At 40.2% G+C, this 25,738-nt stretch overlaps 1 protein-coding gene across 1 annotated transcript; it reads left to right on the top strand.

Annotated features, from left to right (window-relative positions):
* OC90 (otoconin 90) lies at positions 1,956-23,198 on the top strand. Its single transcript, XM_021385487.1, has 14 exons — positions 1,956-2,001; positions 6,130-6,198; positions 6,410-6,469; positions 6,714-6,888; positions 11,128-11,240; positions 12,549-12,677; positions 14,927-14,968; positions 15,749-15,805; positions 17,323-17,373; positions 19,616-19,765; positions 20,138-20,236; positions 20,987-21,161; positions 22,225-22,331; positions 22,788-23,198. The coding sequence occupies exons 1-14, from the start codon at positions 1,956-1,958 to the stop codon at positions 23,087-23,089; spliced, it is 1,575 nt and encodes a 524-aa protein (XP_021241162.1). The 3' UTR covers positions 23,090-23,198.

Below are 25,738 nucleotides of genomic sequence, written 5' to 3'. Positions count from 1 at the left end.
CATCAAAAGTCGTGAAGGCTGTGGGAAATCAATTTCCATAACATTTTGATGTAATCTCTGCCATATTTTGGTCTTCTATAAAGTTCCTTGATTTAGTTGGTTAGAGAACTGGTGTGATTGGACACAGTAAACAACTGTCCTTTTCCTGGCAAGATACTGGTACTGAATCAATACAGACAAGTGTAATTCACAGGATCTTGGAGGATCCAAATCTTTTGTTCAGGTAGGTATATTTACAGTTCGTCTTTTGTCAGACTTCTTACTTCTCTGTGCTGTTATCCAGTGGACAGTTGGCCTAAAGTACCTTAGCTGAAATTAGGGGTGCTGTGGTATCCCAATTTGCTAAGCATGTGACCACTTAACCTCAGAGGATCAAGTTGGCACACATCAACATTTTTGGGAGGCCTTATTAACACTACTTCCCACTACAGCTATTTGGAAGCATTTTGTCTTTGATAGGGCTTCAAAAAGGCCTTTGGGATGGCCTTGAGTGGGGATAGATTTGCAGCCCAAAGATGCTGGGATGGGACATGGGCAGTGACTAACTGGCTCCATCCATACTGGGACCCGTTTTGTCATCCGTTTCAACTTCAGCCTTCTGCTGACATTCAGGATGGATGGACTGACGTTCACCAAAATCACATATCTGGGACAAACAATAATTCAGATTCACTTATAGCATCTTTGAAAGGTGTGTGTGTCTGAACTTGGCAGAAAGCACACCTATGTGAGGAGGAAAAGCCTGCCATGGAGATCATGGACTCACCCTTACCCTGGATTCCATTCAGCTTTGGATTGGAGCCACTGTGGATAGACAAGAGCAGACTTCTCAACCCTAAGGAATGTCAGTGTTTAGAGCTGTATAAATTTTCACTCATCTTTCATCACTGAACACCACATCTTACTAAGCTATTAAAGCCATATTCACAAGCCCCAGAGATTTTGTGATTAATAACAGTGAAATGATTGTTATTTAATTACAGCCACAGAGTATTAGGGTAAGTAACTATACGGTGAGTGCACCTGCAGAAAAGACCTCTCAGTATAGATCCTTTACATGGCCAGAGCTACGTTACTCTGCTGGCATTATGAATCTCAGGAACTTCATGGAAGGATTAATTAATAAATGTTGAAGTGGGTTTGATAAGGGAACTGATCACATGGGTGAGGTATATGCCCAGTGGGTATAAATCACTTAGTACTAACTTTGCTGAAATCCATTTGTTTTACATCCAACTGCTTTCGAATACTATCCCTCAAGGTAAGCTTTTCTAGATGTACTCTAGAGTCTATCTGCTTTCTATCATTAACTGAATACTAGTGCAGAGCGTCGGCTTCAGAGTAATTCCTTATAAACATTTTTATATCAAATGCATCCAAAATTTGAAGGTCTCCAAGCAGTACAGTATTTGATTGGGAAAATATATAATACTTTAGATCAGTCTCAAGACCAGTCAGAGTAAATGTGTGACTACAGCGTGATTTATATGTGAAGCTAACTAAGGCACAGGACTGTAGACTGACTGGGTTCAGTAGAAGTAATTCCAGAATGTTAGTTTGTTTATAAGAACTGTTAGATCAAGTAAGCTATGAAAATTGCAAAATAAAAAAAAACTTTTATTGCTAAACGAACTTGCCCTGCCTATGGTAATTTGAGGAGCCTGCTGACCTAAATCAATACTGAAGCAAATATTTTTAATCAGGTTCATAGAGGGGTTTGATAAATGCGGAGCATCTATAAGACCAATCTTTGATGCAACATGAGCATTTACTATGACGAGAAAAAACTGTGTTGCATTAACAGATGTATGGCCAGGCTACAAAAGAATGATTTTATAAGTTAATGGCTTCCTACACTCAAATTCAAGAAATAACATTCTGCCCAATATTTTACTTATCTCATCAGGCACACCATTTTGCTGTGTGATTTTTTCTTGTATTTGATCAAATCAAAAATGATTGGAATTCTTCTGATGTCTATGTTCATTGTGTTGCACAGTGGTAAGTCACCATTTATTTTTATGGTTATTTTGCATTTATGACTAAATACTGTTTTAAGTATGTACATTTGGAAATATAACTCTAGAAGTGCACATTTTCCCCTTCAAACTTTGTTGTTCAGCACCCAAAAGCACTGAAATAAGTGTTAGCTATGGAGCAGTTATAAAACATACTTTTTCTCAGGACATGTTATAAAGCAAGAAACATTTGGTGGGGTTAATAAATATAAACAAAAATTGCATCTTACCTTCTTCTTGCATTTGGTCATCATCGGAGCCCTTTAGATTTCCAAAAATTACAAAAATATAAATTCTACTCATCAAAGAAGTGTATTATCTAAATTTTCCAAACCATTAAGTGGGTCCTTTTGTTCAGTTAAAGATTTTCCTTGAATTTTTACTTAGAATATTTTCTTTTTTTCTGCATGTAACTGTTTACATTTAATTGTCATATGATGAATGAGATTTCAATGATCTAGTGGCAGGGACAGGCAACATTTTACATTTCTACAATGCCTACACTATGTGTGAAAGTCATTATGAGTAACGATGTGCCACTGAAGAGAAGTATTTTTAGAGCATTCCTGGTTGTTCCATGATGTTATTTTTGAAGCAAAAAGAAAGCCGAACACCTTGGCATACACAAAATTCTGCACTGACTTACTTCATAACATTTCATCTCTTATAAAGAGTCATGTGCATTGCAAGTAAATAAACTAGTCTATCACAAAATACACAGGGAAATTGTATTAATGAAACTGAGCCTTAAGACTCCTACAATATGAAGATAAATCAGTAAGGATATCAGCATATTCCCACTTCATTGATAGGGATGCCAAAGCAGCAATATATATCGATAATAACCAGTGTACCCAGAAATATCTGTGTACTCAGATATTTTTTTTAACATAGTGAAGACATTTTCTCCCAAGGCCTTTTGGCTATGCAGCAGTTTTTAGTTTTAGTTTAGTTTTTTTCTGTTTTTCTCCATCTGAGCACAGTTGAAGAATAAAGATTTGAAATGCTGCCTTAGGCCAACTGGGGCTTCGGGAAGTATTACTGATTTAGACTTATGTGGGATCCACTTTGCTGATCTCTACTTTGAGACTGAAATATCAGTGCACAAACTACTATCTATGTGAGGAGCTAATGGGATTTCCCTTGAAGAAATCAAATAGGTTGGATTTACTCCAACATTTCCTAACATAATGTTTGTGCTCCCCAAGTATTATAATGACTGCATTTATGCCCTATATAATGGCAGTTAAATTAGACATGACCGCAAAAACAATCAGAGGCGCAGTGATTTTTTTTATGGGCTTTGTTGAGATAACACCTCTGAAAGCATTCTGAGAGTAGCAACACCAGAGACACAGCCCTTGCATCTAAATGATGAAAAAATTCTGTGGGTAAGGCATACAGCTGGAAATCCCAAGGGCTGATGCACCACGCAAGTCTCCTCAGGACACATGCCAAGTAATTTAGCAGGTTATAGAGAAAGGTGAAAGAAGCTGACTCTCTCAGTGTGTTCTGCAATTTAAAAGATTGATTTGTGTAGCACAGTATTTCACTGGCTAGGCAGGGAACAAGGCAAGAACATTAGCCCCAAAAGGTAAGATAGAAAAAGAATAGAATGATTCAGAAAATATTTTCTTATTGTCCAAACAACAAAATTTAAATAAATTGAGCAATCTTGTTAGTAAGTATTGGTTTATTGGTCTTGACTCACAGAAAATTAGAAATACCATTTTTGGCAATGCAAGGATTAGAAAAACTAAATGCTTTCCAAACAGTTGATCCTGTGGTAGAGATATTTCTCAAGGGGAGCTTCAGATATCTGTGTGTAATTGGGTGTGTGCAAATTAAGTTTGCTGAGAAGAATTACACGCTGAAGAAATACATGAATGAAGGATGCTAGAAGAATCGCATTCTTCCACCTGCTCTGTAACATGGCTTTATAAACTCTCTTCTCTGTCTCATTCAAGTCAGTAGAATTTTCATGCTTTCCAAAATATTGCTGAAAGGGCCTAATGATCATACATATTTTTTTGATATAATGATCATATATTTTAGATCATAGATATGAGATCATAGATCATAGATAATTTGATAAAATGATCATATATATGTTTTCATATGTTGATAGACATCAACAGACACTCAGTTTGAGGATGGAAGTGTGCAGTGTTTCAAAATCTACCTCTAGACACACTCGATAGAACGTGGCTTCAGGAGAGGATGTTTGTTATTGTAGAGGAAATACAGATTTCAAGTCAGAAAGTAAGGGGAAGCTTTTATTTAGTAAGCATGACTTAATGTGTTTATAAATATATAGCATTAAATGCTATTCATTTGCTCAGCACAGCATTATTCTTCTTGAGTTTGAATTCCTTGTGGCTCTCAAGATTTCAATAGACTTGTTCCAGTTCTGTGGACTCAGGAGGCCTTTTCTGCTCTGAGGAAATCAGTCTCTTCCTCCCTGTCTCTTCCACTTTGTTGGAACGAGGGACGTTTTTGCTGGTTTGCTCTTCACGTGAAAGATGAAAGACATTCAAGGAAACCATAACAATAAGGGGAAGCACCTTTTTCTACCTCCTTCAATCTCATATTGTGACGCTAAACTTTATGAATGTATTGCTGGAGGCACAGTGACTACATCCAGGGATACCTTGTTCACTCCAAAGTCGTCATAAACTCCAAAATCCTGAGAAGGTCCTTTAATATAATCTTAAAAAAAAATAAGGTCTTATTTTTTTTTCCCAAATTCTTTGCTAAGCATCACATTAAGTCTTACATCTAAAACAGTCAGTACTCATCTTCGCTCTCTTACAGCTACATTTATTGCAGAAAAATGCAACAGATTAGCAAGATAATTGTCAGTTCTTCTCCAGAGTCTTGCAGAAAACATCTGTTAGAATTCTGAGAGATATACTGCCATGAATTTAACTTTACTTGTTTTCTTCAATCTTTAGATCCTTGAGCCAAAAAAAACCCCTTGGCAATATCTGTAATAAAAAGTCTAGTTGAAATAAATTGAGAATAACACATTATAACCTATAAATGTGTAGAAGATACAAAGAAGGATAATATACAGGATGGGCAAGAACAAGTACTACAGCAGGATATGTCAATCAGAAAAAAAAGAGTGGAAACTGTGAAATGGCACCTTCAAAAGGAAATAAAATTATTGTTAACTTTAGGAAAAAAAAAAACAGATGTAGGAACAGAGCATAGGCAATGAGGACTCAGCAACACAAATCTGACAGGCTTCACCTCTTATGACCAGGTATATCTTTTCTGTGTTTAGCAATCATTTTGAGGACAGGTCATCAGCCCAACCTGTTGGCTAACTGAACAACAAAGGTTTGAAAAAGGTGGAGGTGGAACTAAGCAGTAAATCCTGATGCATCCTGTTGGAACAGCAAAGAGAAACATGATATATCTAATACAGAAGCTATCTCACTATCTATAGAGTATCACTCTGGGATATGTATTTAATGTTGCAAAGGAGTGAAATCACGTACACTACCCAGGCCCCAATCAAACTGAGCCCCATTCACCAAACCTTGAGGGCTTCCCTTGAACTTGAGTGCTGGGGTCACAGTGGGAAGATGTGTACAGATGTGCACAGAGAAAATAACAGAGGAACTGAAGAGGCTGGCAGTCGGGGGGACAGCAACCAGTTGCAGAGATGTTTGCACAAACATCTTGACTTCCAACAACTGAAGAGCAAAGGGTTACAGAGTAGAAAAGAAACATCTAGGGCAGTGCAAGTTGTTGGACAACTACAGCAGTTTTACATGATTTACACATGATTCTTGGATAATAATTTATCTGAGTGTGTGGATTTATTCAGAAGAGCACGGGAATACGAGGATTAGTATATCCTCATCAGCAGTTAAGCAGAGACCGATTATTAAGTTGAAGTCAATGGGACTTATCAGAATATTTCGGGATGTAAATTTCTGGGTGTGGATGGAACTAAGGAAGTGTTTCACTGCTTTGCTAAACCAGCTTGTTAATGTAGGAAAGTATTCAATGTACATGCAGTGTATCCATCACAATAAAGTATATGTTATTTTGTTTTCAATTTTAAAATCTCTTTTCTTCTCAAATCTGTTTGCTGAAGTAGGTGGCCAAGAATTGGAGCCACCAGCGTTTCTGCCAGAGCTTCTTAACACACCTGAAAGAATCTTGAGTAAGGACACTTTAAGCTTTACTTCCTATTGTATAGCATTGCAGTGTTGAATGACTCATACTCCAAAGCATTGCAGGGAAACATGCCGTTAGTAAATATCTTGTAATTCTCATCTCCAAGGGTTTTAGCAACAGAAACAAGACAAGCAACAGTCTGGGAGCCATTCTTGTCACCTACTTTTTTTAAGAATATTTTTGTTTTGTTCATCTAGACAATGCCACATTCTTCAATGGAGTCTTTCAAAATGTGGAAAGCGTTGCGTTATTTTTTGGTAAGTATGTGTTCAACTTGTACTTCAGCTGTGGAGTATGCTTTTATATATACCAAAATGGAACAGGAATTGTTGAGACTGTAGGTTTATCAAAGACTGCTATAATCCTAAATACTTATTATTTTTGAGCACTGCTCAATGCCCCCATGTTACTGTACTGCCTGGTTTACGCTTTGCTTTCACACTGACATCACCCACCTGTGACCCATGCTTGGCTAACCTTTACTCACTGTTCTCTTTGCAGACTGTCTGGGTTCTCACTTCACCTGGCTACAGTCCATCTTCACAAACTTCCCTGCCTTGCTCAACTTTGTGAATAAAATGAAGTGTGTCAGCGGCTTTTGTCCCAGAGATTTTGAAGACTATGGCTGCTCTTGCCGATTTGAAATGGAAGGGCTCCCTGTGGATGAAGCCGATGAGTAAGTCTTATCCATGAGATTGTCCATGACATGTTATATTGCGCATGGTGGTAATGAGTTGATGGTTGGACTAGATGATCTTAATGATCTTCTCCAACATTTATGATTCTATTCTGTGATCTCCTGTCTGCCTCAGCTTGCTAGCAGTGCCTTAATGCTCTGATGACCTGAAGCATTAGACTTGTCAGTATGACTTAAGGGCAATTCTACAACTACAGAAGAATTATTTGGAGGGCAAGTCCCACACCACTCAGCTCTGTCTAATCATCACTCACTTGTAACCCAAATATCAGACATGACCTCAGAAAACATCTCCAGCTACAGTTTGTTGGCCTAGCGCTGTGTTGAGCTAGCGAGCACAGTCTTTTTGTTGGGCTGTCACCCAGCACCTGTCACCACCCTTACAGCAAATACTGGAAACAGATGAAGTTGAAGTGGTCATAACCTATAGCATGTAATCATCTAGTTGCTTCTTTTTTCTTGTGGCTTAGAGTCTCCCACACCTGCATATGATTCCAACAGTACAATTGTGGTGGCACAGCTGGTTTAGACTGGTTGTGAAGAATGACCACTAATGCAATAGAGTAAGTAAACTCCATATCAAACTCCTTGGCATCGCTTACCAGAGGTCTCTAAATTCTGAACAGAATTCATGAGCAAAACCTCATTCTTTTTTTTTTTTTTTTTTGGTTCTGGGGAACTGTCTCAGCCTGAAGTTGTACTCCAGTGCTAAAAGTTTGAGGACCTGTTAATAAAGTAGATGGGAGAATGTCAGTCCGAGCTTCTCTATGGACTTACAGCCTTACCAAAATGCTAGTACTGGGAATCTGAGTAATACACCAGCAATTTAGGCACATAGTGGATGCTAATGGAAATGTTGGCATCTGGGGGGATTTAGGCATCAAAAGAATCAGGTTACAGCTAAGTATGACTTCCAGTGGTGGCTACAGAGTTAGGTAACTCTTGTCCTGAATATCTGTATATGTGCTGGAGATGATACATCTGGGTACAGAGAAGAGCAGTATAGCTCAGTGACTCTTCCCAGTACCATGCACTGGGAACAGAACTATCCAAAATCCAACCTGTGCTTCGGAGAGATACTGCTCCAGATTCTGACTGGGCTAGTGAGAAAAAATGTAGAAGCAGGACAGCACAAACAAATGGCTATTCACATTACTCACATTTGCCAGTAGGAGGTGGGAAAAGAAATTCAAAGAGAATCAAGACACATCCATGTCAAAAAAAAGGTCTTTCCAACAATGCAATGAAAGAATTCCTTGAGTGAAGACAGAAATGGCTCAGAAAGGGCTAATGCCTATCGCTAGACAGAAGTTAATCCATCCACTTTCCAGTATAGGACGCCTGGGAAAATAGAGATCTAACTCTCCTGCTGGAAAAAAGCCATGGGACTTCTCATGAAAGGTTTTCTGAATAAACATGATGACATTCTGAAAGGAGAGCTCTAGGCAGTTCAGTGCACTGATACCCGAAGAGCTGAGCATCTGGGCTTTTGCTTCACTCATCTTCATTTTAATGCAGGGCAGCACAAATACAGAAAGAGCATAAAGGGGTTAGCAGTCCCCTGGTGAGGTTTCCCTAGGAGAATGGCAATCCCACCAGGGTTTGCAGTAAATGCTGACTGATGATTGCTCTGCCACTGACACAGATATGCTCTTCTTTCAAGAGACTGTCCGAAAAGGAGGATACTATGTATCTTTCTGAGAGATGGTTCCCATTGTGTTGCATTTTTTTTTCACTAATTTTCATGCTTAGAAACTAGTTTTGCAAATCTTGGATTTGACAGTGTGTCTGCCATTCAGTAAAAAGGGCTGAACATCTCATTATAGGCATTTATTTAAGACATTAGTTTTTGCCCACAAATCCAACCTTTCTTGATTTCCCAAAGTAGCTAATTGGCATATCTAAATTAAGAGTCTGTTCTGCCTTCGTGGTCCATGGGGAAAGAGAAATAAGTTGAGTGGACAGCCCATGACTTACAATTCCCTGATTGCAAAGGGGATATTATTTTCTGATTAAGTTGCCTTAAGTGTTGATGTGACCAAGATTCTCTAATGAAATAAGGAACGTCACATCATTTTGATTAGAATAGTTATCCAATTGGAGGAGTTCCCAGGTGCTTGCAGTGAACTAAGCCTCAGACATTATTGGGGTGGGTCTTGTGAACTTTCATCAGTCAGACATTTAAAATAGTTATCTGATAGAGCTACAGACTTCAGCCTCACCTCTGAAAGAAGCACTTGTGGCACTGAGAAACCATCAAGGCCTGTTTCCTGAATGCTCTTTGCTCCCACCTTTGTTTGGTACCCTTCTGCAGTCACCTCAACCAAGTTACAGCGGGGAGCAAGACCACAAACAGGCAGTGGAGACCTTAAGTCCAAGAAATTGGACTTTGAGATATCATCAGAATAAGAATTTATTTTCTTCCTTGGATTTTTTTTCAATGTTTCCTGGGAAATCAAACACACAAAGAGAAATGCAGAATGAAAGCCACCTTCACCGCTGTCTAAAAAGAAGGATGCCCAGCCATTAGCTGTCCACTTCATGTAGCATCTTCCCGCAGTTAAACACTGCTGACCTGCCCACAGCCTGCGGGGATGATGCTATTTATGAGCTCTTATCTGCTGCTGGCAGCCTGGGCAAACCTCATCTCTGATGTCTTTCATTGAGTCAGAAGTTCGATCGTGGTTAGGTCTTGGACTGCTTCCTTAATTGCTCAGAAAATTAAATATTTTAGCAATTAACTATTAATGTATTATGTGATTAAATATTAAATGCTTGCTAAATATAGGAAGTGAGACAATGGCTGCACAGCCTAGGAGTGAGCCTGCAGTGCATATGCAGGACTGTGGCTGATGAATAAAATATATTCATTACATCCTTAACAAAAAATCCTCCAGTCAGCTCCTCACATCATGAGTCACAAGTTAACCCTTGCTGGCAGCACATGTTTTTTTGGCTGCAAAGATTATCTTCGTATTTGACAGGACAAGACCACTATCAATGTAATAACAGACCCATGTTGTGAGTCGATCTAAATCTAATAGCAAACTCTTGCTTAATTTACTTAACAATTTTACATGGGGTAAATGGTGATGGAATTTCCTACCGGTGTTTCATTTACATCTGCCAGTGCACACAGATGTTGCTATAATACAGAAACAGACCACTTGCTCAAGAGAAGAGAGGACTGATGAATATTCTATTTCATTTGAATTTTCATTGCTGTTGAAATCTGAAATGGCCATGCAGATGTTTGGGGATTGCATGACAACAGGACAAGGCAAGGTTTCTAACTGCCTGAGTAGTGTTGCAGTATGAGAAAACTGCTTTACTCTGGTTTGAGAAACATGTTGTGTCCCCTTCCCATGGCTAGAAGGTTTATTTTAATTCTGATTGTTGCAATGAGGAGCAAGAACAAGTATCTAAAGGGGGGTTGTAAGAAGGAAGGGGACAGACTCTTCAGCAGGGTCTGAGGTGATAGGACAAGGGCAAGTGGTTTCAAATTAAAAGAAGGGAGATTTAGACTGGATATAAGGAAAAAGTGTAGTGAGGCACTGGAACTAGTTGCCCAGAGAGGTGATGGATGCCCCATCCCTGGAGACACTCAAGGTCAGGTTGGATGGGGCTCTGAGCAACCTGCTGTAACTGCAGGTGACTTTGTTCACTGCAGGGGAGTTGGACCAGATGGCCTTAAAAGTCCCTTCCTAAGCAAATGTTTCTATGATTATTTGATTCTATGATAACACCACACAACGTTTCACTAGGTTCTGAATAAACATTTACCCTCCAAGAGTGCTGGGTGCAGCACAGTTCTACACATTTGCATTGAGACAGTTTATACCAGGGCTGGATCCAAGACCTGGGCTTTATTTAGCAGTGATCTGTGGCTGATGTTTGGGCACTGGCATGCATTTCTTATTGGAATTGCCTGTAGAGTCCTTGTCCCTCAGGTTCTGCAGCAGAGGTATGCAAGCATAGTCTCCCATGACTTGAAGAACCTGCTCCCACCACTGAGCTTTGCATCCAAGTATAATTATCCCACCAGACTGATTCAGAGAAAAGCCACATTCAGCCTTTCTTTTGTCTGTGGACTACACAAGGACCCTTTTTCTCCTTTGGCATTTTTTGCATTCTTGTATAGGAATTATCATTGCAGTCTGATCTTGAATGGAAAGGAAAACAAATTGTCTGAACTTTGTGCTATTTCATGCTTTAAAGATGCTGTTTTCAGCACCGCAAATGCTACGAGGAGGCAATGGAGATGGAGTGCACGTGGGACCCATCAAAAATTTCTACAGATGTCACCTGCTCTGCAGAAAACCTGATCTGTGGTAAGATTAACTTGTCACAAGAACATAATTCTGGAGTTCACTGTGGCCTACCTACCAATAGTCATACATAAACTCAGGAGAAACCATCTCCATATATGGATTACTGAGGAATTAGGTATTCCACTCAAGGATGAAGGGGAATAAGAATACATGGAGGTATGGAAGTCCAGCTTGGCAGGAGAATGGAAGTCCTGTAGCTAGAAACTTGTCAGGGCTCTTCTAACAGGCAGCCTCCTGATGAGGTTTCCAGACTTCCCTAACTTTGCAGGACCACTGAGTATTGCTTGAGATATCTCCGTGTATTGGGAATGGAGATGATGCTGGAGAATTACTTGAGAAGCAGTTCCCTTTCTGAAGCTTCAAGGCCCAATTTTTATGTAATTTGAGGGATCCAATTCTGAGTTCACAGGGTCCCATACATTCAGATAGAACTGTATCACTAGCAGGCAGGCCTTGCTGCTGTAATAGGAGCTTGGCAAGTGTGGAGTGCCCCCAGTCAATTTTAATACCACTTTTCACCCAGTACTGGCTCCCAGGAAATACTGTGTTCTAGAACATAACTTGGGGTTGCCAACAAGGAAGAACAGCATCCCCAAACCAAGAACTTCATAACTTGTTTAAGTACAGAACTGACCCAATTTCCACTTCTTGTTTCAAATGAAAACCATCTTTGCTTTCTGGGCCAGCCTGTAAAGATTCAAGCACATTTGAACATGAATAATGTTTTTTTTAGCTCTTTCCGTTCTTAATCAGGAAATGTTTTGTGCAAACCGAAATAAGAAAGGAAAACAAAATGAATAGATACTGAATGTCGAAAACGGAAAAAATGTGTAAGAGCTCTGAAAGATCAATGTTTTTGGAAGCTCTGAAAGGTAGAAGGATTTGAAGTGGGAAAACTCTATTTTTGTAGAGAAACTCATTGCCTTTATAAAGCGCAAAACACATCCTGTGTGAAAGGCTTGTGGACTGTGACTTCCTGGGGTTAGGTGGAATATTTTAATGAAGTCTGCGAAATGCTACACTCAATATCAGATGGCTTAAGTTTTCCATGGAAAAATCAGATGCAGCAATGCCCTGCTCTGAGATACCATTCTGTAGAAGGAACCAGGCTCCAGCAGCCCATTGCCAGCTCCATCAGATTACAAACTCTGAGGAACTACAAAGCTTGAATGTATTTAACCTGAAGAATCACAGTATAAATAGGCATGCAGTAATGAATATAGACATAAACCTTACAGGGAGGAAAAGCAAGCCAGGGGAAAAAGATATTTCAATAGCACCTTGTTTGGATTTTTGTTTAATTTGCAGAAAATGGGGATCCCTGTGAACGGTTCCTCTGCACCTGCGACAAAGATGCCATTGAATGCTTTGGGAACGCTCATATCAACTCTTCCCTGAATGGCCTGGATGTCTCCTCCTGTCCGTCTCTGGTTACAGGTAACAACCCGGATCTGACCGACTGCCCCTCCTACTGGGTTTTCTGTTGGCATCACGTCTCACCCAAGGTGAATGGAGCAGCAGCTGGGTGGTTTCCTGCACTAAATCTGGCAGTCTGTCCTATTCTCCACTTACTCCTACTCAAATGAAAACCAAGAGAGAAGAAGGCAGGGTAATTGCTGTCCTGGAGCAAGGCCAGGAGAGGTCACCAACCTGGAGAGGAGCTGGAGCACCTGCTGAAATAGGAGAGGGATCAGGGTGTCTCATTGTTCTCCTCTTCTTTGTGGGGTTGTGCAGAGATGGAGGAGCCAGACTCTTCTTGGGGGGGTGTGGGGACAGGACAAGAGGCAAGAGATGCAACTGCAACAGGGAAAGTTCAGTTAGACATGGGTATTTATTTGTTATTTTTCGTTTTCAGGAGGCACCTGCTGAGCTGAATGACTGAGTGCTGCTTAGGGTAATTAGCGGCCTACTGAGGTCACCAGTGGGAATGCTAAACTGACAGTATTGCTAGCTCAGGTCTCCCTTAAATCATGAAAAAAAAAATAACTGGAATGGAAAAAATAGACCCATTCTGCTCTGCTGCTTGGTTTCCAACTTGGAAAGAAAACTCCCCTATAAAGGGGATATATACCCTATAAGGGTATATTTATCTCCATTGTCATACATTGATCTGCGCTCTGTAGCTGAAATTACACCTGATAAGAATGATTACCTCTCCTGTGGGAACAGGGCTGGATTAGAAAGTTAATCCATAGGGACTGCAATCAGAGCATGGCAGGGGGAGGACCTTCAACAATGTTCAACACAGGCAACTGTGGAGTCTTGCACCTGGGGAGGAAAACCACATGCACCAGTAGAAGTTAGGGGATGACCTGCTGGAGAGGAGTTCCATGGAGAAGTATCTGGTGTCCCGGTGGATGACAGGTTGGCCATGAGCTAGCAGTGTGCTCCTGTGGCCAAGAAAGCCAATGGTGTCTTGGGGTGTATTAAAAAGAGCACGGACAGCAGGTCGAGGTCCTCCCCCTCTGCTCTGCCCTGGTGAGGCCACATCTGGAGTACTGCATCCAGTTCTGGGCTCCTCAGTTTAAAACAGACAGGGAACTACTAGAGAGAGTCCAGAGGAGGGCCACAAAGATGTTAAGGGTCCTGGAGCACTTGTCATATGAGGAAGGCTGAGAGACCTGGGACTGTTCATCCTGGAGAAGAGAAGGCTGAGAGGGGATCTTATCAACACTTAAATATATCTAAAAGACAGGTGTCAAGTGTGTGGGGCCAGGATGTTTTCAATGGTGCCCAGTGACAGGACAAGGGGCAATGGGCACAAACTGGAACACAGGAAGTTCCATATGAACTTATTTCCTGTGAGTGTGACAGAGCACAGGCAGAAGCTGCCCAGAGAGGTGGTGGAATCTCCTTCTCTGGAGATATTCAGAACGCGCCTGGACACTTTCCTGTGCAGCCTACCCTAGGGAACCTGCTGTAGCAGTGGGTTGGACTTTTCAGAGGTCCCTTCCAGCCCCTACAATTCTCTCTGATTCTATCACTCAAACTCCAAAGCTGGGTCAGACGTGAAAAAGCACTACTAGTTTTCCTGATCCCTTCACTTACATCGGCACACATCAGAGCTAAGAACAGATACAGGAACCTAGGGCTCTGCATGTATATATCCCTTCATAAAGAGGTCAAGGGAGAAGAAAAGGCTGCAGCAAAATTTGTGTCAGTGCCAGCAAAATGCTTTGTGTAAGCCAATAATCTTTCACTGGGATCAGGTGGCTCTAATATAGAGTATGGCAGCTCCAACACATTACAAATAAAAGGGAAATTGTTATGTGCTAACAGGAAAATCATGCTGCTTTTACCCCTGCTGATAAAGAGAGGCTCCGTCTTATTTCACTGAATACCTCCACTAATTTTTGGCTCTTGATAATATTTATTACAGGAAAATTTAAATCCTTTGAATGAATCATTTTTCTTTGGTGTTTGCTCATGTAATTATCTTTCTGTGTAGCTGTTCTGTCCAGTTCAGGCTTTGGAAAAAAATCAGCAAACATAATAAGGCTATCAGATAAATTTCTGGGAAAAGTAATTTGGCAGATTCTTTATTACAGAGAAAAGTTGAATATTTTCCTAAACCTTTGTCTTAGTAGGAATAAATGCAGTGAACTCCTGGTTTGTTGTACTATAGAGTTTAGATGTTGACTTTAGTCTACCGACTTTAGTGTATAAGAGAGCTTTCTCCTTTTCAGAAACAACCAGCAAGAGAGAGCTGACAACACTCCACACAGGGGGTATGTCCTTACCTCTGTGATTTTTTGACTGAAGTATATTGAATCAAGAAGAATATATGCACTGAGAAAAATAACATGAGTATTTTGTAAGATACGAATTCCTTTTTGAGAAGCAAAGAATTTTTAGAAAGGCATCAAAATAAAAAAGGAAAGAACTAATAAACCAAAGCACTGTGACCAGATGTTACTGAGAAGCTCAGGATAATTTCAACCAAATGACTCATTTTTCAAAGAAGGAATTCAAAAGAGAACCTGAATCTCATTTAGAAATAATGCAAGAAGAAATGCGCTGAAAGCATTTAAGAAATATTTTCAGATGAGTCCTTTGTTATATGCATGGACATTTCGGGCTCTGCTTCAGCAAGATTCCTAGCAAAGTGCCTAGATTGAAACATTCGAGTTTTGCCTCTAAACATTAATTCTTATCTTTAAGGGATACTTAAAGAGTGCTTATTGTTGATCAGTTTTCTAGTTTAGATTGAAACAATGATAGAGACTGAAGGCTTTTTGTTAATTACACTGTATGTTGCTGAGTAGGATTTGGTCTCTGTGGTAAATAAACAGTAAGGAAGTATTCTAATACTTAAGTTAACTACCTATAAATAGGTTAATATTTACTGTATTTAATTGTATTTATATAAAAACCCCATGAAAAGTACAACAGTGATAATATCTGGAGATAAGTTTTGTTCTGCTGCTCTGACCGTGTTGCATCAATCTCATATCTATCAGCATCCTAAGCCATGACTCTCTGGAGCAAAAATGCTTTTCTTTTTGCAGAGTTCTTTCATCATGAGACTGAGAAAACAGAGGCTGTGACAGCATCTGTGGAAGAAGGTTTGTAACTTACAGTGCAAGAAGTGCTGTTTTCTGCTCCCAAAAGCTAGAAGAACAAAATACAAGAACAAGCTTTTTTCTTACAGCCCTTCTATGAGGCCTGCCATAAAAGTAGATATGTTTTGGTGATCCAATTTAAGAGCAAATGAGAATGTGCAGTACTTCAGCTTGTGTGCTCCATGTGCTTAACCACTGTTTACACAAAATTTCCCAAGGGCTGAGACTGAGAACTCTGCAACAAAACCTGTTATCACCAAAAAAGGCATTTTGGGAAAGAGAAGTTGTGGCAGGGGAGTCCAGCAGAGACATGCTGTGTCAGTCCCTACCACCACACCCTCAGATGGTTGAACACTTGTTGTTTTCAAAGAGACATTTAATTATTTGAGATGAAGCTGTAGTTATGTGCAGTATTTTCATATCTGTATTAGTCTTTTACATCCTCCAAAACAATCACTCATGTTCTCTGAACAGGCACACAATATTGTTGTAAGGCTCAAAATATTGCCTATGGATAAAAGCCAGTATATGAAATTTTAGAAAGCTGAAACTGTAACACAGATAACATGTCTAGACAGACTGAGAAGGTGGTGGAGTCATTGTCCCTGGAGGTGCTCAAGAAACTTGTAGTTGTGGCACTGAGTGACGTGGTTTAGTGGGCATGGTGGTTGGGCTGATGGGTGGGTTGATGGTTGAACTAGTTGATCTTAGAGTACTTTTCCAACCTTAATGATTCTATGACGATGATTCCATGAAATATTTGGAGAACTTCTTAAGTTGAACTAGTTGTCTCCCATCATAGACCCAAAGAGCTTCACCACTGGATGCTATGGGAACCATATTAAGCCAAAGTGAGGCACTACTCAGAAATTCATTCGAAGGCAAAAACATTCTTCCTTCTAACATCCTAACAACACACAAAAACATGCAGAGATGAATTTTGGGATCATGTGATTGCTCTGTTAATCAAAATGCTTCTGATAAATGAAAATCAGTGTATGAAGTAAAGTAATAAATTAGAGATTAGGGAAGGATTCTGTTGGTAGCTGCCCATTCATTTTTTACTTTCAACACAGTCAAACACAATGTGTTCGCAAGGAATTTGGCATCTGTTCTGTGCACAACAGTAAGATTTTACACCTAATTCTCTTCATTGTAGTCTGTCAAATGGATTTAATATGGAATTTTCTGCTTCAGTTCTATTTATGTTGCTTCTTTATAGCACCTCATCTGAATGTAGTAATGAGGTTATTTTATGAACATCATTTTGTCTATAACTATTAATGTTGTGCATAGAAAATCAGGCAAATCTCCATACATGGAGTGTCATACATGAGTCTTTCCTCCTGTGCTGAAGAAGCTGTTCTGCTGGCTTGGAGTCAAGTGACTGAGAGGACTTGGAGTTGGTCTCAGTGATCCATATGGGTCCCTTCCAAGCTGAGGTATTCTATGAGCCTATGACTTTTCATAAGAGTCTGTGCTGGCAACTTGTCTGAGTTTACATTTTCTGTCTTTAACAGTGATTTCTTCTGAGCCCAGTGAGATGGCCCTGGGGACTCCCAGTGCTGGAGGTAAGAGCCTGGCTGTACTTTTGCTGGTGAATCAGGCCCTCCTGACTCCACGTGATAGCAGGTTTTAGTTTATTAAGCTTTGTTGCTGGGTAATACCTGTAGTTCTGCTGACCTGCACATCCCTGAGCAAACCACTTTGTTTCTCCTAATTACCCACTTTATAAAACAAGGCTAATAGTGATGTTTGGTTAAGCTTTATAATGCTCTCCATAAAAGCCACTCCAGACATGCACTGCAGAAATGCAGAAGGTACTTTACTACCACAGTGCTCTGCTTTCTGTCCAGCTGTCAGAAGGGACCACTGAGGTACATCTCAGTCTTCTCCCATTCCCTTGTAAAAGGTCAGTGGTTCTGGGCTCTTCCTTGCCTTTGCCACAGCAATTCTTTATCTAAAAGCATCGCGGTTAGGAATCTGTGCACGGTGAGGGCAGGGCTCCTGAAGAATTGGAGCTAGATAGGAGTCAGATTACAGATATTCTTTGAGAATTATCTGCTATCCATTGCCTCCAGCCACTCATTTTGCACACCTCATGCAAGTATGTGAGAAAACCTCTTCACATCAGGTTTTCTGATGTAATGGTTGATCCTTTAAATTACATTCATACCGTTTGCTGCCAGAAGGGTTCATTTTTATTTTACCTCCTCCTTTAATGTATAGAATTTCATGGAACTCTTTTCCAGACTAAAAGTTATTTCACATTTTAGCCGTTATCATTTCTATGAGAACATTCACACCTGTAACTACAGCTAAAAGCAGGTGGAGTACCATAGCAGGCTTGAAGTTACCAGTGACTCCTTCATGTGAAAATGATCATTCAAGAAGAATTAAATGCACCAAAAACGTCAAGTGACTCTGAATATGGAGAGAAGAAAGGAGTAATTTTTTTTGACTCAGATCACACTGTCTGCGAAACATCCACGTCTCCCACCTCAATCCAGAAATAAGGCATTGCTATTATAAGCTCTGCTCAGAAATATTCTCCTCCATTAACTTGAATGTATCAGAAAATGTGTGTGTTGTGTTGGAGGTCTGCGCGGCTGCTAGAAGATTATCTGTGATATCTGTTCTTAGCAAACTGCAGCATATTCCAAACTCCAGTTATACTATCTGCACCTAGCAGGAATCACTTTCATTTCAATACATCACTGCCAAATGAAGTGACATAAAACGTGCACCTTGCTGAGCTGTGAGACTAGCATGCTGCTATTCATCCCTTCCTGCACCCTTTCATGGTCTTCCTTCTGTTCTTAGTGGTGCTTTTGTTCTTTTTATCCATTCTCCTGTGCTAAGACAGGTTATTTCCAATGTATGCCAAAAAAAGAATTTCAGAGGGATTAAGATAATGAATTTGAGTGGAATCCAATTAATTAGTTCAGTCCAGCAATTTGAAAGGAAAGGCTTTCAAAATGTGAAAACTGTGCACACAGTCCCTTTGAAAATGAAGCATTTTATTTCTGAAATGCAATATGCTTTGCATTGATATTTAGAAAAAAATGAAGCCATTTGAAAATACTATTTTCAATTACAAGTTAGCTTATATAAAAAGGTAAAAAGAAAAAGAAAAAAAGATAAGTAATATCCAAATTCATCAAACATTCCCAGCCAATGATAAAGCTTCAGATAACCAAAAAAAAATAAAGACAAATTTAATTTCTAGGATAAAGAACTTCTTTAAAATGATGCTTCCATTCAACCTCAACTTATTTTCCCCTTGATACTTCCTTGTGGCCTTAAAGAAGTAAATCCTGCAGCTGCTCAGCTCTGCAACATTCAAGCAATATCCCTAGTGTTGCAGTTAGTTGTGGTACCCTTTTGTGAACTGACACTTTGTGTTTTTCAGCAATTTACTCAGACAATGGCATCTCATGTTATCTCTCCTATCCTTCCTCTCTCAGTGTGGCCAACTAATCAGCCTTATTTTTAGAACCTGGCACAGCTTTGTACCTTGGTATGCAACATATACATTTAAAAACAAACGAACGAGGAAATGAGCAAAACACCTACCAGTTACATTGCTCATGTTTAACTAGCACCATTTTTTTTCTGAAAGACAAGAGATGTGAATAAGTGAACAGTGAGGATGCTCTTTGCTTTCCTAACCTTCATCTTGAATGGCTTTTTTCTACGACCATCAATTCACAGCAGTTCTGCCCCCGGATATTACTCTGACCTACTATCTGAAATGAAAATCTTGATGTTTATTGCTCCATGTCTTCTGCTTTCCTCTTTCTGCTGATTCAGAGGAAGACAGATTTACAGAAGCTGGGGTCCCAGCGGGAGAGATAACCACCTCTCCAGGCTCCTTCCAGGCAGATATTAACTCGGCAGAAGCCAGAATTATCCCCACAGAGCTTATTCCAGCAGGCACATCTGCAAGGACAAAAGAGAAAGGCAAGTACAGCCTGCACTAACTCTGCTGTAATTTGTAGCGCTCCCTCTTGCTGTTCACGGCTGTTGGGATTCAGCATTTCTCACCAACATGCAGAACAGCACCACCTCCTCCCTAAATCTGGTTAGACTGTGCAGGACACAGAGTGTTCAATACCAGTAGCAGCAGTTCATTTTCAAATATTGCCCAGGAAAGTTTAATTTACTGCTAATGAACAGTCTTCAAATCATTAGTTAAACAGATGTTAGAAGTCTACAAGAAGATTGGTTTTGGTTCAGAGTATGCACTTTGGGACACGTTATTAATAGAAGAGTTTATCCTACGTTTGCAAGTCTAATCTTCACAAGTCTGATGTGTGCATATGTAATCTCCAGAGGCAATTCCTGCAAGAGGTGGCGTGGGCACACCTTCCCCCGGAGCAGCTCTGGAACTGTCACTGTCTGTTAGGGGACCCAATGGGCCTGCAGGAAAAGGTAAATTATTTTAATTTTCCAATGGTACGTAATTAGAGAAGCACTATTACAGGTTGCCCAGAGACGCAGTGGATGCCCCATCCCTGGAGACACTCAAGGTCAGGTTGGATGGGGCTCTGAGCAACCTGATCTAGCTGCAGGTGTCCCTGTCCATTGCAGAGAAGTTGGACTAGAGGACCTCTAAAGGTCTCTTCCAACTCAAACATTCTATAATTTTATGATTTTATGAAAACTTCAGCTACCACTATATTAAGAGTTTTGATTGTATTACATACAAATACAGTAGTTATTCTAAACCAGTCAGATGTGCACATATGGACTGGTGTTTATCACAACAGGAGATAGTGTCATCTGCAGAAACTTTCCAGTCTGAGGGAGTGACAGACAGGGCTCCAGAATCCAGAATCTTTCCTTTGAGGAAATCAGCTGAATTAGCCAAGAGAGAAGATACTGACTTCTTATTTCTTATTTCAGCTAGGTTTGCATATTCTTTAAAAAAATATTTAAATCTGAAAGATTACAAGGGGCTGCAAAGTACTGTCTGCAATCCTATTTGACTTGCATTTTAGATCTTCATAGGGATTTCTCTCTCCATTCAGTATCTTCTCCCACTTCTCTTGCTGTCTTCCTTAGTGCTATTATAAAAGTCATAGGTCACTGACTGGAGCAATGATTTAGAAATAACGAATCTTCAACTGTTGAGAACAGAGTATGTCAAACAGGTTGTTTTTATTTTATTTTATTTTATAGTATGTGAACGATTAACCTTTCTGCAAGAGAGAGGAAATGAAAGAGAGAAGAGGGAGCTGCCCCAGCTGGGAGAAATGTTGTTCTGTTTAACTGAGAGATGTCCAGAGGAGTTTGAGTTTTATGGTTGCTACTGTGGCCAGGAAGGAAGAGGTCATCCTACTGATGCTCTGGACAGGTGTGGGCTCTTCTGTAATCTGCCATTAGTTGCGGGTTTCAAGGGGTGCCTGTGGACCAGCCAAGTTCAGTGTTTGCTTCTTGGTTGGACGTGATGATTTTAAGGGTCTTCTCCAACCCAAACAATTTCATGATTCTATTGATATTAGTAGTCAGACCACGCTTAATATAATCCAATTAAATATATAAAATGTGAAATACTCTAATGTCACTAAGCATGCTCTGTCGTGGCATCAATGTTTAGGAGAGGACTTTTAAAATAAGAAAGATGCCAGTAGAGTAGGAAAAACTGCATATCAAAAGAGATAAGGGTTGCAGTGAATCTTGGCTAAGAGGTGATTCAGAAGGTGATTGATGAAAAGAAGAGTACTAACTTTTGTGCCACAGTGTCCTTCAGACGGAGTCCAAATGGAGCACAGTGCTCCCAACCTGGAGCCCAGAGACCTGCAACTGCGGGCTATCAAGGCACGACTGGCAGAGAGGTGGTGGGGCGTGCCTACCCAAACAGAGTGAGGCAGAGAATTCACCCCAACCAAGGAAATCTTCCCTAAAAGTGTTTTCATTTTCAAACAAAATCTCTCCCTGAGTGGAAGTCACAACAGCTGGAGCCACATCCAGTCTGAGCATGGCTTTGAGTGCACAGCACACAGAATTTTCCTGCACTTGCACACAAGACTACCTGTGCATGACAAAAATAGACAACATCAAGGCTAGTCAGTGCTAATGACATGAGGATTTCAGATTCTCAGCCAACAATATTTGAACACTTCAAAACACTGCTAAAGGAGGGTTTGTTCATAGATACAATTGCAATTTTAAATCTTAAACAAATGAACAAAACTGCACCTTCAAGCAGATGATACCACCGGAATTAGGAAGGGGACTATGAAAGTAAATACCGGCATTGTTGCTATTTTTTCATTATGGAAAAGATTTTTCCACGAGATAAAAACTATATTTTCAGTTCTAATAGATACTGAAAAAAAAATGGATAAAATAATTGTGAATATTGTGTGATGCAGGAAAATGAAACACTTTTCAGTTACACCCGCTGTTTATTTTAGGTGCTGCTTCTCTCATCACTGCTGTGTGGAACAAGTTAAGAAACTTGGATGTCCTGCAGAAAGAAGTTCACGATCTGAAGTTGTATGCTTTGATCATATGCCAAAATGTAGGTTTGAGTTAGAGGATGTTACTCATCTACTGATGACAGTGTATCTAATTATTACAGACTGAATACCACCATGCCTATGGCATGCTACAGAGCGGAGACAGAAAAACTGGGTGTGCAAAATGTCAGCAACAGTTACTCCAAAACTGTGTTTTTTCCCTAGCTGATATCAAGGTTATTACACTACCATGCTTGATGTGATCAGGTCCAGATAGGAATTGCATTCAGACATTTTTGACAGGAGACAAAGGATAGCACAAATCCCGTTAATGCCAGTCACAGCTCCAGGCACTCAACACCTTGGCATCAGGCATTTTTAGGTGATTAACGGTGAATTTGAAGGCTAAAACTCAAGGAAATGTTGATAATTTTAGTTGAGCTCATCTACCGATGACAAATTATGCATTGTCTAGCTGTAACTGCTTTTAAATATTAATTTTAAAACTTCTCTTTAAGGTATTGGTTGGAGCATGTGTGAGAAACTTCTATGTGCTTGTGACCAGACAGCAGCCGAGTGCATGGCTTCTGCTTTCTTCAACGAAAGCCTTAAGTTTCCACATGGTCAAGTGTGCCACGAGGAGAAAGCCTCGTGTCGAGGTGGCCCTTACGAAAGGCCTTCAGTTGGCACAGAACCGGGGGCCGGGACCTCCAGCTCCGAGGAGAGCAGCGAGGAGGAAGGTTCTCTGCGGAGAAGAGCAAGGAGAGAGACACGCCGTCCTCCTGGAAACCCCAGGAGTGGGCAACACGGAGGCAGATAGTCAGCCACGGCCAGCTGCGTGAGGAACGGCACAGGGAGTTTCACAGCCAGCCTCGTGTACTTTACTCCTTCTTGTCACTCTGCAACTGCCTCATTCTTCCCTGCGATAGACTAGATATTGAATGTTAAGATGCATAATTTCGTTCCATAGGGAAGTCGTCACTACAGACCACCTATGTAGGCCAGCTATTACCTGCAATAATTACTTGACAGCATTCTGCACAACTTCATTTCATTTCTGATCAAAATTCTGATTTTTCTTCTGATCAAAGGTTGATTTTTGTTAGCCATGTAGTTGGTTCAGACCAGATCTTGCTGATGGTGACTGCCTATTTCAGCTTTCTAATTAAACCAATCTGCAATTACTCCAACTCCTTTTGCACATTCTTCCTTTACAGAGCAAAGCGGGAAACACCCAGAAGAAAAGCTAAGGTAGTTACATGGAAATGTGTTCCTTCTTCCCTGATTCTCAAACCATAGTTTCCACTGGTCAGACAGACTGGGACAGAAAAAGGAGTATTCTGTGTCCCAAAGCTCTGTATTATGCTGTTATTTCCAGTTCTCAGAGATTTAAGGATTACAGAATCATGGAATTGTTTGAGCCGGAAGGGACCCTTAGAGGTCATCTGGTCCAACTCACCTGCAGCTAGAGCAGGTGCTCAGAGCCGTGTCCAGACTGACCTTGAAAGTCTCCAGGGATGCGGCATCCAGCACCTCCCTGAGCAACCTTTCTGGGATCAACTAAAATTAACGTATAGTATCTAATACAACGCTAGAATAATGTTGGGATTTTTTTCTTCCCCTTTTTCCTGCTTTCAACTAAATTCAAGTTTTCCCATAAGGACTTTGTTGACCAAATTCACCACTCAAAATATTCAACTGTTATCAGACAACAGCAGTATAAAGGGATGCATGTAATTTTTTACTTGATAAGGTGTTAATTTAGACACTGCTTTGATCATAACATATTGCCTTAAGGACTAAAATAGTTAAAATTTGACTATAACAACAAAGCTAGGAAACCACTGAATAAAAACAACCAGGTTCAAAGTCACTGTTACTTGAACATGAAAAACTTACATAAAGGTATTATCTTCATCAAGCCTTCACACTGGATTTCAGCTGCATAACACACGACAGCGCTGAGTGTTGCACAATTCTAAGTCTGGAAGCCTACAGTTAGGATGAAACTGAACAAAAAAATATTAACTCCAGTGTCAAAGGTGACATAATTTGCATGTGGTTGTAAAGAAATTCAAGTGAAGGGAGATTTAGATTAGATGTGAGGGAAATTTTTCACTGAGAGGGCAGTGAGGCGCTGGCACAGGCTGCCCAGAGAGGTTGTGGATGCCCCATCTCTGGAGGCCTTCAGGGCCAAGTTGGATGGGGCCCTGGGCAGCCTGAGCTGGTGGGTGGCAGCCCTTCCCATGACAGAGGGTTGGGGCTGGGTGGGCTTTAAAGTCCCTTCCAACCCAAACCATTCTGTGAAATCATGTTTGATTGTGTGGTCCCATACACCCAGAAACAAATCAATTATCTATTTGAGGACCAAATCATACCCGCCTCTCTTTGTCCTGGAATTAGGGAGGCTTCTAAAAATTCTTACACTTAATGCTTCTGTCCTCTTAACATGAGCAGACTTTATTTTATTAACAGAAAATTTATGTAAGAGCAAAATGAAAATTCTATGAAACATTTTTAAGGAGATTGAAGGCTTTAAAAATTTCCTCCCTTTACAACTTTCCCTAGGAACAAAAGATACCCACTAACATTTCTCTGAACAAATAGAATTGCTATAAACTGCCCTACTGATTCGGCTTTTCCTAAAAGTCTGCTTTAAAGAGTCTAATTTTGTCATTAAAGTATTCATTGGAGATCCATGACTACAATCTAATGCTGGATATAAAAGTGTCACCTATGTCCCTCCATTTCAGGAAGTACTTCACTGGGCCATGCAAGCTGACACAACGACAACAGCAGGTTAAAACATAATGGAATGTTCTTGGACATTAACACACTTAAAAGTAATTAGCACATTAAATCTGTGGTTTGTGATATTCCCCCCTCAGTACTATTCCTGTGCAAAATGTACAAAGGATGAAAGCAGTGCTTATCCATTGCCCAGTGCTGGGGATGGAATTTGCATTAAGCTGATACATTTACTCATTCCAGAGCTGGAACTTTTCAGTTATCAACCTGCTATTCGAGTGATGGGAAATGACTCTGTATTTCACAGCAGTTAGAAATAAAAATGATAAAGATCAGATAGCTAATTAGTTGAAGTAAGAAAATACGGCCTTTAAATAAGTGAAGTGCATCACTACTTAATAAAAACACAACTAATTTCTCTGATTAATGAAAGCAGTGCTGCTGCTTTGAAGCCCGCATTTAAAATATACACTTAAGAGAAAAAAAAACAAATCCTTTCTGCTAATAATTAGAAGACAGTACTACATTCATAATTATGCATCAACACTAGCATATATTTGCCCAGAAAAGTGTATATTCATTCACATATTCTCATTTCAGAGACACAGATGGATCATTCCTGCTTTGGCAGGAAGGGACCTCAAAGATCATCGAGCTCCAATCCCCCAACTGTGGGCACAGTTGCCAGCCACTAGATCAGGCTGCCCAGGGTCCCATTCAA

Source organism: Numida meleagris, chromosome 2 (assembly GCF_002078875.1).
Source record: "Numida meleagris isolate 19003 breed g44 Domestic line chromosome 2, NumMel1.0, whole genome shotgun sequence".
NCBI lineage: Eukaryota > Metazoa > Chordata > Aves > Galliformes > Numididae > Numida > Numida meleagris.
The sequence above is the reverse complement of the archived record's forward strand: the minus strand, read 5'-3'. Positions and strand labels throughout refer to the sequence as shown.